Raw genomic sequence first — 14,357 nt, 5'->3', positions numbered from 1 at the left:
GCTTATCCAATTCTTGGAGAGTGAAAGTCTTCTCTATTTTTAGCCTTTCAGGTTCCTCTCCCAAGGTCTGAACCATTAACAAGGCAGCCCGTTTTGCCTCTGCGTCGGCTAGATTGTTTCCTCTTACTGTATGGGTTAGTCCCTTCTGATGTCCTTTTACATGGACTATGGCTATCTTTAGTGGACCTCTTAAGGCCTTTAAAACTTCTTGGATCAGTTTTTCATGGACTAATCCCTTTCCCTGGGTGTTAATTAAGCCCCTCTCTTCCCAAATTTTTCCAAAGGTATGCACCACCCCAAAGGCATACTTTGAATCTGTATAAATGGTTCCAATTTTATTTTCTAAAAGTTTTAATGCTCTCATCATAGCATATAACTCACATGCTTGTGCGGACCAAGCTTTATTTAATGGTCCTGACTCTTTTATCTGAAAGGTATACCCGTCCACAATAGCATATCCCGATTTCCGTTGTCCTTCAACCACTCGTGAGGAACCATCCACAAATAATTTCTCCCCTTCGCCTAATTCATCTTCCTCTAAATCCTCCCTTATCTTAGTTTGCAAATTTATTAGTTGGAGACAGTCATGTGTCAAATCTTCCCTAGGTTCCCCATATAAAAATTGGGCAGGATTCTGAACAGAGGTGGTTTCCATTTCTAACCTAGGGGAGTTAATCAAAATTCCCTCATATTTTAGTAATCGACTGTCTGTAAGCCACTTATCAGCTCGTTGTTGCAATACTCCTCGAATGTTATGGGGGGTGTATACCTTTAGTTCACCTCCTAAGGTGACCTTTCCAACTTCTTCTACCAATAATGCAGTGGCCACTATTGCTTGTAAACAAGTGGGCCACCCGCGGCTTACAGGATCTAGTATTTTAGAATAATATCCTACAGGCTTTCTCTGCCCTGCCCACCCTTGGGTCAGAACCCCATAAGCTGTCCCGTTATCCACATTGATAAAAAGTTGAAAGGGTTTACGGATATCGGGTAAACTGAGGACAGGTGCTTCCACCAGGTTTCTTTTCACGTTCTCCCAGCGCTTCTCATCTTCAGGGGTCCATTTTACTAACCCATTTTTAGTTAGTTTTTCGTACAAGAATTTTACTTTACTGCTGTAATTTTCTATCCACTGTCGACAATACCCTAACAATCCCAACAGCTGTCTTATCTGTCTTTTATTAGTGGGCGCTGTTAGGGATAAAATTCCTTTCACTCTTTCGGGATCTAATTTCTTGTGTCCCTTTGTGAGCCAATGTCCTAAGTATTTTACCTCTTCTTCAGTGAACTGCAATTTGGACTTAGAAACCTTTAACCCCTTGAGGCCCAAAAAGTTTAATAATTTGATGCTCTCATTTCTGACTTCTTCTTCTTGAGTTTTTCCTGCAATCAATAAATCGTCTACGTATTGTATCAGGATTAATCCCTGACTTAATTCGTAGGATTCCAATAATTGTTCCAGAGCTTGTCCAAACAAATTTGGGGATTCTGTGAATCCCTGGGGCAAAACAGTCCACTGTAATTGTTGTTTTCTATGGGTTCTGGGGTCCTCCCACTCGAAAGCAAAATAGTCTCTACATTCTTCTTCTAAGGGACAGGCCCAAAAAGCATCTTTTAAATCTATAACACTATACCATTTATATTCTGGACTTAACTGATTAAGTATAGTGTGTGGGTTAGCCACCACAGGGAACCGGGTAATGGTTCGTTCGTTTATGGCTCTCAGATCTTGTACTAAGCGATAGGACCCATCCGGCTTCTTTACGGGCAATATGGGAGTGTTGTGAGGAGACATACAGGGTTCTAAAAGTCCTTGGACCAAAAGTCTCTCAATTACTGGCTGCAACCCTTCTCTCCCTTCTCTGGAGATGGGATACTGTTTTATCCTAATTGGCTGGTCTGGGTCTTTTATAGAGACTGTGATCGGTTTGATATTTAATTTTCCCACCGATCCAGGGCTATACCAAGTTTCTGGATTAATCTTGGCTTCATCTTCAGCGGTTAATAAGCATAACTTTACTTTTAACATCTCTTGGTCTACTTCCAAATTAATTCCTAATTCCACCATCAGGTCTCGTCCCAAAAGGTTATATTCAGCTTCTGGGACCAATAAAAATGTTCCCACCCCATCTTTATTTGGGGCTTCTATTGCTACATTCCTTATCAGGGGCACCTTGAAAGGTTCCCCTTTTGCACCAATTACTTGGAGTTTATCCTTTGATTCAACACATCCAGATGGTAACTTTTGGACGGTTGATCTTTCGGCACCCGAGTCCACGAGGAACTCGAACACTTCATGCTGAGGACCCAATTTCAATTTTATCAAGGGCTCGGTAACCTTAGGGGTCCCCAGCAAATAGAGCCCCTGACCCCCCTAATCTTCCTTAAAAATCTCCTCATCCTGCATTCTTTTCCGACAATTTCTCTGCAGATGTCCCTTCCTGCGACAATAAGAACATTCTATGTCCTGCAAACCAAATCTCCTTCTTCTCGGTTCTACTGGGCCCTTCCAGGGACTTTCTCTTCTCTTTCCCTGACTTTGCCCTTCCCTTACAGCAGCCATCAGGATTCTGGCTTGTTTCTTCTGACTTTCTTCTTCCCTTCTCACATACACCTTCTGAGCTTCTCGTAGTAACTCATCTAACCCCCTCTCCTGCCAGTCTTCTACTTTCTCTAACTTTCTTCTTATATCTGTCCAAGATTTAGCTACAAATTGAGTTTTCAGCAGGGCTTGACCCACTTGGCTATCGGGGTCTAACCCAGAATATAGCTGTAAACTCTTTCTCAATCTTTCCAGCCATTCGGTGGGGGTTTCATCTTTCTTCTGTTGTTCATTAAAGGCCTTATTGATATTTTGCCCTCTAGGTACAGAATCCCTAATCCCCTGAATTATCATATCACGGAGATCAACCATGTTATTTCTATGTGCGGGGTCTTGATTGTCCCCATTGGGCCTCTGTAAGGGCCATTTTACATCCCCGGCGGGACCATGCTGATGCCTCTGATCCCAGTGTCTCATGCCTGCCATTCTGATCATTCCTCGTTCTTCGTTTGTGAACAAGATCTTTAAAATAGACTCCATCTCGTCCCAAGTATAAATGTTAGGCCCGAGGAATTGATCAAAACGTTCTGCTACCCCTAATGGGTCCTCTAACAAGTGTCCCATTTCTTTCTTAAATTCCCTCACATCCCCGGAGCTGAGGGGTACAGATACAAATCCAACTCCGGGTTGTGGTCCCCCCATAGCAGTCTCCCTTAAGGGATACAATAAATTTTCCTCCCTTCTTTCTCTGATTTGACTTCTAGTTATTCTTCGATTAGAAGGAGGAGTCTCTTCCTCAGGTTCTGTAGGTGCTGTTGGAGGGAGATCTTGCTCAGGACCTTGTGGTGGCGGAGGAGGGGGGACATAGGGTGGGGGGGACACTGGAGGTTCGTCTATGTCCCACCTTTTCTTTTTATCATTTTTCTTTTCCTTTAATGGAAACAAATTAGCGGCCTGAGCCGTGCTCAGGATCCATAAAAAGGCATATTCACTCTCCTCCTTACTAAATGGTCGTTTGTTGTTAACGTATATGTTTAATTGTTGGCATATCCAATCCTCTAAGGATCCATGAATTGGCCAATATATATCTTTTCTTATCTGTTTTCCTCCCCATATTTCCATACAATAATAGACCAATTTCTCCTTGGATTTCCCTTTTAGGGAAGGGGAACTATCCCAATATCGAATCATTAGGCCTAATGGGCTATCTTGGGGTATATCAGGGAGCCCACCCCCACCCCATATCTTCTGTATGGAACCAGAAGCCTTACTTTTCTTCTGTCCCATCTTCCGGGAGTGCCTTCTCTCACTCAAGTTTCACTCGCTTCCCTCCGTTCGTGGCCCACGCCCTCGCGGACAATGGGAACCGCACTATTAGGAGGTCCACACTCACTTCGTCCGGTGGGCTACTAAGCCCAGTGGACGTCTCAGTCACTCGCACCCCGGGTACCCAATCCCCGACCGAACGGAACCGCAATATACTTACTCACTCCCGAGTCTTCGTCCGGCTCTTTGTGCACAAAAATTACGGGGAACTGCAGTTTCTCCTTTCTCTTTCTTTTTGCTTTCCTATCTCAGTTCGGAAAATCCAGGTGAGCTAAGTCGGAATCTCCTCCAGGACCATCCGAAGATGGGGGCGCCCTCCCAGAGTTGAATTCTGAGTTGGCTGTCTGGATCCGAGTCACGGCACCAAATTTGTTATAGTTGAATTTTAAGACAAATCGAGTCCGAAATAGATTTATTAAATATTTATTAAGGTAGGAAAGCAAAAGCAGCGCTGGGCGGCCGGGGAGTCGCAGCTCCACCAAAGACTCGCAAATTCAGGCAAGCTAAACGACTCCTTTTATCTTCACAGAGGTCGATTGCAACATCTTCGGTACGCCCCTCAGCTTCTTCCGAGGGGCTTCTTGCTTGGGGCAATTTCGATAAGATATCGTCACAGAATCAGCTTATACAATCTATTCTTTTCAGGGTTGATTGGTACAATGGCACACGTTAGCAAGACATTAACGGTTTAACATTCGCTCAAGGTAACACATTCTGATGACATTGTGGTTAAGCCTTTCTTGTCAAACAGGGTGTTCCCATGTTTGGTGTTGCCAGATAACATTGTGGACGTGTATCTTCTGGTTAAATAGGAAGTTCTCAAGACTGCTACAATGGGTTCGTTCCTCTTGCTTAACCTGTTTGATCAGCAAATTACCCTTAGTTACTTATTACAAGGAGTTTTCATGATTCAAATCCAGTAAGTGTATCGCATCAGTCATGGGAGAAATGCATGCCTTGCAGTTGGAGCCAAGGTGTCTGGACCATCTGAGTTGGCATCTCCTTCATGTTGTTGTAGCCTGTCCAGCTGATAGATAAATAATCAAAGAAATAAATCTTACTCCAGCAAAACAGACACACCCATGTATTACATAAGGTGCACTGAATCACAGACACTAGCATTCCATTGTCTGTGTCCGATGGAGAGTGGAAGCTCATATTCTGCAGCAGGGCAGTTAAAATAATCGATGAGTGCGTGTTCAATCCCCAGAAAGGGGGGGGGGAAGGGAGGGAGAGGGAGGGAGGGTGTGGTGGTTGGGGAGGGGGGATGGGAGATGGGAAAGGTGCTGATTTCAGCCCTGTAGCGTCAGGATTGCGTCAATTTGGGTTTCAACCACATCTTCAGTCTCAGAGCAGAGCTACTCAGAAGAGCCAGAACAGGAAGGGGGTTGCAAATCAGTGTGCAAAAAGACCTAAGCTTCCCCTCCTCCCTCTCCTCCAGCCCCCTCGCAGCCTCCTCCTCCACCTTCCCCACTGCTCGTGTCTCTGGGTTGGTTTTTTGTGGTTTGTTTTCTCTTTGCTTTTTTTTTTTCCAACCAAGCTCGAAAAGACGGTTGTCCGGGGTCTGTGAGAGCGGAGACCCGGGGGAAAAGCAGCGCAGCGCGTTCGGGGGCCCGGGCAGGTCGCTTGGTACCCGGGGAGGCGGCTCCGGCTTCCCGGACAGAGCACTCCACCAACATGGCTCCGATAGAGGCCAGTCAGCAGCAGTTCGGTAAGTGTGTCCCGGCCCCAACTCCCCCCCGCCCGCGGGGCTGGGGGCTGCTCCCCCCCGCCCGCGGCGAAGTGCATGCAGGCAGCCTCTGCTGAGCCACCCTGCGCACGCAGCTTGTTGGGAGGAACCTGATTTCTCTCAGACCTCATCGATCTTAGAAGTTGAGTGAATTTGCTTTCTTTCCCTTCTCTGTCTCTCTTTTCATTCCTCCCTACCTGCTCCCCCCAGTAAAGCACTGGGAGAGATGAACAGGTTTGTATAGGTGCATTTTCGGATGAGAGGTTTTGGGGTTGTTTTCTCTGTCTTGGTTAAAGTAGCGTGGCTTCAGAGTTTAATGATGTAAATGCATCCTGTGCCACAGAGAAAATCTTTGTTCAAGTCATCCTTGGAACAATTGTCATTCATTTTTTTCTTGTTGTAAAGAAAGACTTGTCAACCACTAGTTAAAGTGAAGGGTGGTCTTGTAAAGGACATTGCTAGGAAGATGAAAATACAGGATCTTGATCAATCTGGGTTCACTGAGAATAGCAATGATAACAACGAACTTTTCAGTTGTATCATTTCTATGCACTGGATGTAGGGTGATTAACTGTGATACCAGAAGTTTCAGAAACAGTCATATATGTGCACTTATAAAATAGGTACATAAATAGCTTTACTCAGAAAAGCAGTAAGTAGAAATGTTTCTGAACTCGGCGTTACAAATATTGACTCTAGCCTAGATTATATTTGCTTTAGCAGTGGTCTAATTCAAGGATCATTCCACTGACTTAAGTGAAGCAACTCCAGATTTATATCACATAACTGAAATAATAACTTCACCCAGGATCAACAGGCAATGTTTCCTATGAATACATTGCCTTGAATGTTAACCAATTGATTTACATTATGACAACAGGAAGAAATTCAGGTTGCAATATAATTAGTTGTAAATATAAAACCATTTTTGTTACCATTACATCTTCTTTCCTACCCCACCCAACTGATGTTTCTAACCCCACTTGTGACATCATGCTTATCTGATTACTTATTTAAGGAACATAATTAATATTTTAAACATCAAATTGATTCTACCACTGCTTTCAGTAGTTGTAGAATTAAAATATAGCACAACTTCCATTACTATAAAAAGTCTGTCATTTCATGAAAAAGTATTGTAAATGGGCAAATCATTCCTAGAAGCTATTAAAGTATTCTGATTAGTTTTCAATTACTCTTTGCTTTGTACCTTTATACCATGTATATTTAAATTTCTGCAGCCCAGGGAATTCTTGAAACTCAGAGCCACATGCTTAACTTTGAAAAAATACTTTTTGGTTGTATATATAATTTTCAGTCATTTAATTAAGTTCACGGAATCACAGAATTGTCAGAGTTGGAAGGGACCTCTAGAGATCATCTAGTCCAACTCCCCTGCTAAAGCAGGATTGCCTAGAGCACATTACTCAGGACTGCATCCAGGCAGGTCTTGAAAATCTCCAGAGAAGGGGACTCCACAACCTCCTTGGGCAGCCTGTTCCAGTGCTCTGTCACCCTCACCGTAAAGAAGGTTTTTCTCATATTTGAATGGAACTTCCTATGTTCCAGCTTGTGCCCATTGCCCCTCGTCCTGTCACTGGCAACCACCGAAAAGAGTCCAGCTCCATCCTCCTTCAACCCACCCTTTAAGTATTTATAAGCATTAATAAGGTCTCCCCTCAGCCTTCTCTTCTCCAGGCTAAAGAGCCCCAGCTCTCTCAGCCTTTCCTCATAAGGGAGATGCTCTAATCCCTTAATCATCTTTGTTGCCCTATGCTGGACTCTCCCCAGTAGTTCCCTGTCTCTCGTGAACTGGGGAGCTCAGAACCGGACGCGGTATTCCAGTTGTGGCCTCACCAGTGCAGAGTAGAGGGGGAGAATGACCTCCCTCGACCTACTGGCCACACTCTTCCCTATGCAGCCCAGGATTCCATTGGCCCTCTTGGTGACAAGGGCACATTGCTGGCTCATGGATAGTTTGCTATCCACCAGGACTCCCAGATCCTTCTCCTCAGAAGTGCTTTCCAGCAGGTCCACCCCTAACCTATATTGGTGCCTGGGGTTCTTCCTCCCCAGGTGCAGGACCCTACACTTGCCCTTGTTGAACCTCATTAGGTTCTTCTCTGCCCAGCTCTCCAGCCTGTCCAGGTCACACTGGATGGCGACACAGCCCTCTGGAGTGTCGACCAGCCCTCCCAGTTTGGTATCATCAGCAAACTTGCTGAGGATACACTCGGTCCCCTCGTCCAGATCATTGATGAATATGTTGAACAGGACTGGGCCGAGTATTGACCCCTGGGGGACACCACTGGTTACAGGCCTCCAACTCGACCCTGCTCCATTAATTACAACCCTCTGAGTTCTGTCACACAGCCAGCTCTCAATCCACCTCACTGCCCCCTCATCTAGCCCACACTTCCTCAGTTTCCTAATGAGGATGTTATGGGAGACAGTGTCAAAAGCCTTGCTGAAGTCAAGGGAGATGACATCTGCTGCTCTCCCCTCATCCAGCCATCCAGTTATAATATCATAGAAAGCTATCAGATTGGTCAAGCATGATTTACCCTTGGTAAATCTGTGTTGACCACTCCCAATAACTTCCTGTTCTTCAACATGTTTGGAGATGACATCCAGAACAAGTCGCTCCGTTACCTCCCCGGGGACGGAGGTGAGACTAATTGGCCTGTAGTTCCCTGGGTCCTCCTTCTTGCCCTTTTTGTAGACTGGTGTGATGTTTGCCTTTCTCCAGTCCTCAGGCACCTCTCCTGTTCTCCATGACCTTTCAAAGATGATGGAGAGTGGCCCAGCAACAACAATTCTTACAATTAAGTATGTAGGCTGATACAGCTTGTAGGCAAAGTGACATGAATATTATCAGAATAAATTAATAGCCAGGCCCGATCCTTTCTGTGCTGGAACATCATGTCCTACTTTGCTCTGATAGTACTGTAGATTTTTTTGAATCATCCCACTAAAAAGGAAATGTATAGTGGCAGCACATCTATCTGCCCAGCTTTTACCTGGATGAAGCCTATTTAGTAATACATAGAGGGCGATAGTTTTGCTTTTCTCACCCAGAATGATCTGCTAATCATTTACGAGAGAACCAGAACTGTTACACAATTGCTTTTATGCATAAACAATGGAATTCCATTAATATTCTACTGATCTTCCAGTGTTGCAAGGAATAAAGATTAAGCTCTGATTGTTACACTGTGAGAGGTTTAAACTCACTTAGTAATGTTACTTATGGGCAAAATTGGATTTCCAATTAGTTGTGCTCATTTGCTCCTTCGATGCATGCTTTGAAGGGCTAATGATACTCTATATGTAACTAATGTGTCCACATGACAATTGAAGTTTTAACACTTTCTCAGTTTTCTCTTTATTCAGTTTAAAAGTCTAGGATTCATATTAAAGTAGAAGAGAATTATGTTTTAATGTTTTTCTTATATACTCCTAAAAGGTAATGAACTTTCCTGTAAACTCCCCGTAGCTTTGATTCATAGTGTCTTAAATGCAAATCTTAGTGATTATCAATGATATACTTCGGACTTCTGACTGCCCAATGTCACATTTATCTGGAAAAGACACTTAATATATAAGTATTCTAAATTTTCTTGATAGACTTCCTCCTGCAAAGTATTGAAAATCCCTTTGAAACTACTGAGTGTTATAACCTCCAATTAAACTCAGTACTTTCAAGAGATACCTCCAGGAAATTATGGGATCAGACCATAAAAATGAGTAAATTGAGCGTACAAAGTATTCTAAGAAGCAGTGTGAAAAGCAGATGATGTATCGGTCTATGTATTCGGTCACAACAACACCAAGCAACGCTACAGGCTCGGGGAAGAGTGGCTGGAAAGCTGCCCAGCAGAAAAGGACCTGGGGGTGTTGGTGGACAGCCGGCTTAACATGAGCCAGATGTGTGCCCAGGTGGCCAAGAAGGCCAACGGCATCCGGGCCTGTATCAGGAATAGCGTGGCCAGCAGGAGTAGGGAAGTGATTGTGCCTCTGTACTCGGCCCTGGTGAGGCCTCACCTCGAGTACTGTGTTCATTTCTGGGCCCCTCACTACAGGAAGGACATTGAAGTGCTGGAGCATGTCCAGAGGAGAGCCACCAAGCTGGCGAGGGGTCTAGAGAACAAGTCCTATGAGGAGAGGCTGAGGGAACTGGGCACGTTTAGTTTGGAGAAGAGGAGGCTGAGGGGGGACCTCATTGCCCTCTACAACTACCTGAAAGGAGGTTGTAGAGAGGTGGGTGTTGGCCTCTTCTCCCAAGGGAATAATGACAGGACCAGAGGAAATGGTCTGAAGTTGCGGCAGGGGAGGTTTAGATTAGGTATTAGGAAGAATTACTTTACTGAGAGAGTGGTCAGGCACTGGAACAGCCTGCCCAGGGAGGTGGTGGAGTCGCCATCCCTGGAGGTATTTAAGGAACGTGTAGACATGGCACTTCAGGGCATGCTCTAGTGGCTGAGATTGTGGGGGTCTTTTGTGTGTGTATGGTTGGACTCGGTGATCTCAGAGGTCCTTTCCAACCATGAAGATCCTGTGATTCTGTGATCTATAAGTAATGAATCTATTTTATCTAACCAACAAAGCTCCATAAACTCAAAGATGAAACCTTCTGAGAGCTGGTATTACTCACAAACATATAAACTCAGAAACTACACACAGAGGGATGAGATAGTTGAGCAATTACTAATGGTTATTACTCTTTGGATGGGAATAGTATTTTCCTCCCAAACACTCTGTGTATGGAAAAACACTAACATAACAAGCATGCCTTAGAATGGGAGTACACATGCATGACTGCAGGTAATGAGCAATATGAACAACACAAAGCACTTTCAGTCTGTTGATTCTGCTGCTATTACCATCTTGTATCAGTTTGTTTTACTAAATTATTACTTTATTAAATATCACACAGAGTCCAAGGCATTGCTGCTTATGTGCTTGTTGCTATTTATTTGACTTGCAGATGAAATTCCTACAGTGGTTGGGATCTTTAGTGCATTTGGCCTTGCCTTCTCTGTCTCCCTTTTTGCTTGGATCTGCTGTCAACGTAAATCTTCCAAATCCAATAAGACCCCTCCATATAAGTTTGTCCATGTTCTGAAGGGGGTTGATATTTACCCCGAGAATCTCAACACTAAGAAGAAGTTTGGAGCAGATGATAGAAGTGAAGCAAATAACAAATCAGCGATGTCAAAGAATTCTCTCCATCTTGACCTGAAGAAGAGAGATCTAAATGGCAACTTCCCCAAAACAACCCCTAAAATCCAGAGCTCTCCAGATCTTGACAGTTTGTCTCCTAAGCACTTTGCAGAAAGGAAGAAAGATTCAGTATCCCCTGATAGTTTAAAATCCATCATTTCCCTGTCATCTGAAGATAAACAAGACAAGCTAGGAACTCTCTTTTTCTCCTTAGAGTACAACTTTGAGAAAAAGGCATTTGTAGTGAACATCAAAGAAGCACATGGGCTGCCAGCAATGGATGAACAGTCAATGACTTCTGATCCCTACATCAAAATGACAATCCTGCCTGAGAAAAAGCACAAGGTAAAAACCAGAGTGCTGAGAAAAACCTTAGATCCAGCTTTCGATGAGACCTTCACGTTTTATGGAATCCCCTATAGCCAAATTCAAGACTTAACACTTCACTTTATGATCCTGAGCTTTGACAGATTTTCCAGAGATGATGTCATTGGAGAAGTCCTCATTCCCCTTGAAGGAATTGAATTGTCAGAAGGAAGGCTGCTAATGGACAGAGAGATCATCAAAAGAAATGTTAGAGTAACATTTTTTATTTAAACTGTAAAAGTGTTGTGCTCGTGTTAGCTATGATTCTTGTGTAATGCTGCTAGCATCTTGGAAAGAAAAGGGAACAAGTTAATCATGCAAGTCATTGAGATGCTTTCATAATGGCAGTATGAGGATGCAGTTACACAAATGTAATAAAAGAACACTACAGTGAGCATGTTGCAAGAAACTGTTAATGTCCTAAACTCTACTTGCTTATTCAGCTGGTCCAGCAAGTTTGAGTGGACCCATTTACATTAGGTCAAGTGGCCTCAGTCCACATTAATTTGCTTTAAAAGGAAAGAATGCAAAGATTTATATATTATTCCCCATCTCCTCCCTCTCCTTTTCTGTTTGAAATCATTCTTTCTTAAAGCTTATTGAAGTCGAAGTCAAAGTCAATGTAAATCTTTCACTTCAACTACATGGTTTTTATAGCAGATCCTGAAAGAATGCAGCGTAGTCTTTAGTTAAGAAATTGGAACCTGTTAGAGACCATTTTGTTGATGCAGTAGTATGTTCTTGCACTTCAGTGCTGTTACTACCTTCTCTCTCGAGAACTGTGACACAGGCTGCAGCCCTACTAAGGACAGTAAGGCATGAAGTCAATGGCAAAACATACTGACTTCACTGGGCTAAAAATATTTCATAGGATTTTGTCTCATTTCAGAATGTAAAGATCATTTACAACCATCATAGCTGAACCACAGAAATGCACATGCATCACACGCACGTCTCAATCTCTACTAAGGAAGTGGAATGTGTATTGACTTTCAATTTGATTATTTTGAAAGAGCAAGCATGCCGCCAAATCAAATAAATGTCTACCAGACAACATACCTATAATTAATACTGTTATTTTGCAATTCTATTGCTATATTACAACAATTATAACTATGTCACTGATATTTTGTTTATATACCAGAAAACCAAATAAGTTATAAGGTATTATTTTTGCTTGTTTCCCTTGCCTTCCTCCTGTGAAATAAACAACGCCTGCAAATTCAAATCATGCAATCATAGAGGAAGTCTTTGATCTCATCTTTATTTCATTTATATTATACTACTTTAGAAGGTGTCAGAGATGAGATTTCACTAACTGTTTGAATCCTTCCAGTTTAAAAACATTTTACTGAAGATTTTTTTAATTTACCTTTATTCATTTTTTTTTCAATATATCTTTATGGAATTTTTGTTTGGCTTGAGATCTTTTTCTCTCTTTTTTTCTCAGGATTTCATTTCTAATCTCTGAAGCTAATGATGTCATGTCAGCCTATATTTTTACTTATTTGTTATTTATTTTTGCTCAGTCTAATAACCAACCATAAGAAGAGTTATATAACTACAATAGAGGGAAATTATATTTGCTATGTAAAGCAGCATAGCTCCATAAGTTATATCCTTTTACACCATTTCAGAACATACAGTTATGTGGCATTTTATAAATCTTCTTAATTCTAGTTTAAAGCTTGGTCAATATAATTGCTTATAGTCTTTCTTTCTTTCTTTCTTTCTTTCTTTTCTTTCTTTCTTTCTATTTCCTCAGAAATCATCTGGGTGTGGAGCATTACTGATCTCTCTCTGTTATCAGTCTTCAACAAACACGCTCACTGTGGTTGTTTTAAAAGCCAGGCATCTACCTGAATCTGATGTGTCAGGATTATCAGGTAATGAATATGCCCTAAGAATATAAAACAAACAGAAGACAGCTGAAATGTGGCATTTCAAAGACTAAAAATAGTCCATAAATGCAGAAATGGTATCTCTATTATTTGCAGCCTATTAATTTTATTAATATCTAGGTCAATGCTTTATTTTCCAGGGCATGTATTTTACAAATTTGTTTTTCAATCACATGTTGAAAAACATGACATCTGTCAGCAGTGGAAACCAATGAGTTTAGTGATTGTCTTGAACAGAATCCACCTGCCATAATTATGAGATGTTGTTTGCAGATACTAAAAGCTTCTATTTATGACCAAAAAAAATCAGTTTATTTATAGATCAGTATTGAGTGAGATCATCATAGGGTTTATTTCAGCTGAGCACCAAGAAAAGCAACCAGTTACATCTGTGCTGAATTTGGCCCACTGAGCACTAACATTTATTTGGCAAGGTGAAGAGGTGAACTATGCCAGTGCTGGAAGCAGGTTGTAACATAACACCCATGCTTTATCATGAGCTGTAATTGGGGTGCACTAAGGAGGAGCAGTTTTTGCACTCCCTTCTCATGGTCTTGTGCTATTTTGCTTTCCGTTTACATTGCTTAACCTCTAATTCCTCTTGCTTAACCTGTTTGATCAGCAAATTACCCTTAGTTACTTATTACAATAACTGAGGATCTCTGTCCGGTAGTGGCAAATCCATACACCTTGCTGACTGGATTAACACCCGAACTAACCTGGTTTACTGTTTTAGACCTGAAGGATGCCTTCTTTTGCCTCCCTCTCCATAAAGCCAGCCAGAAAATATTTGCATTTGAATGGGAAAATCCCAAAAGTGGACGTAAAACTCAGCTTACTTGGACGGTAGTTACCACAAGGGTTCAAAAACAGCTCTACTATATTTGGTAACCAACTCGCAAAAGATCTTGAGTCCTGGGAAGCCCCGCCTGAGGAGGGGAAACTGTTACAATATGTGGACGATATCCTGATTGCCACCAAGACAAAGGACACTGGTATGGCCTGGACGGTGAGTCTGCTAAACTTTTTGGGGCTCCAGGGATACCGGGTATCCAAGAAGAAGGCCCAAGTAATGCAGCGTAAAGTGATTTATCTGGGCTATGAAATCAGTGCTGCACAAAGGACTTTGGGACAGGCCCGAAAAGAGAGAGTGAAAGAGTTAGGAACATTCCTGGGGATGACTGGGTGGTGCCGACTAAACCCCTGTAATACCTTGAATGGACAGGCCTTTGAGTTGCAAAAAAGGCCCTGATGTCGGCCCCAGCCTTAG

General features: G+C 42.6%; 1 protein-coding gene across 1 annotated transcript; it reads left to right on the top strand.

Moving 5' to 3' along the window:
* The first annotated feature begins 5,545 nt into the window (after window positions 1-5,545).
* LOC141476791 (synaptotagmin-4-like) lies at window positions 5,546-13,098 on the top strand. Its single transcript, XM_074165592.1, has 3 exons — window positions 5,546-5,579; window positions 10,585-11,399; window positions 12,952-13,098. The coding sequence occupies exons 1-3, from the start codon at window positions 5,546-5,548 to the stop codon at window positions 13,096-13,098; spliced, it is 996 nt and encodes a 331-aa protein (XP_074021693.1).
* Window positions 13,099-14,357: the final 1,259 nt, after the last annotated feature.

The sequence above is a fragment of the Numenius arquata genome, chromosome W (assembly GCF_964106895.1).
Source record: "Numenius arquata chromosome W, bNumArq3.hap1.1, whole genome shotgun sequence".
In the NCBI taxonomy this organism is placed as follows: Eukaryota; Metazoa; Chordata; class Aves; order Charadriiformes; family Scolopacidae; genus Numenius; species Numenius arquata.
This window is presented reverse-complemented; position numbering and strand designations above follow the sequence as displayed.

Bases quoted from the DNA above. Each gene is read 5' to 3' on its own strand.
- LOC141476791 (XM_074165592.1), top strand. From the start codon at position 5,546: ATGGCTCCGATAGAGGCCAGTCAGCAGCAGTTCG. The intron at 5,580-10,584 runs GTAAGTGTGTCC...TTTGACTTGCAG, and splicing joins GGCCAGTCAGCAGCAGTTCG to ATGAAATTCCTACAGTGGTT. The intron at 11,400-12,951 runs GTAACATTTTTT...CTATTTCCTCAG, and splicing joins TCATCAAAAGAAATGTTAGA to AAATCATCTGGGTGTGGAGC.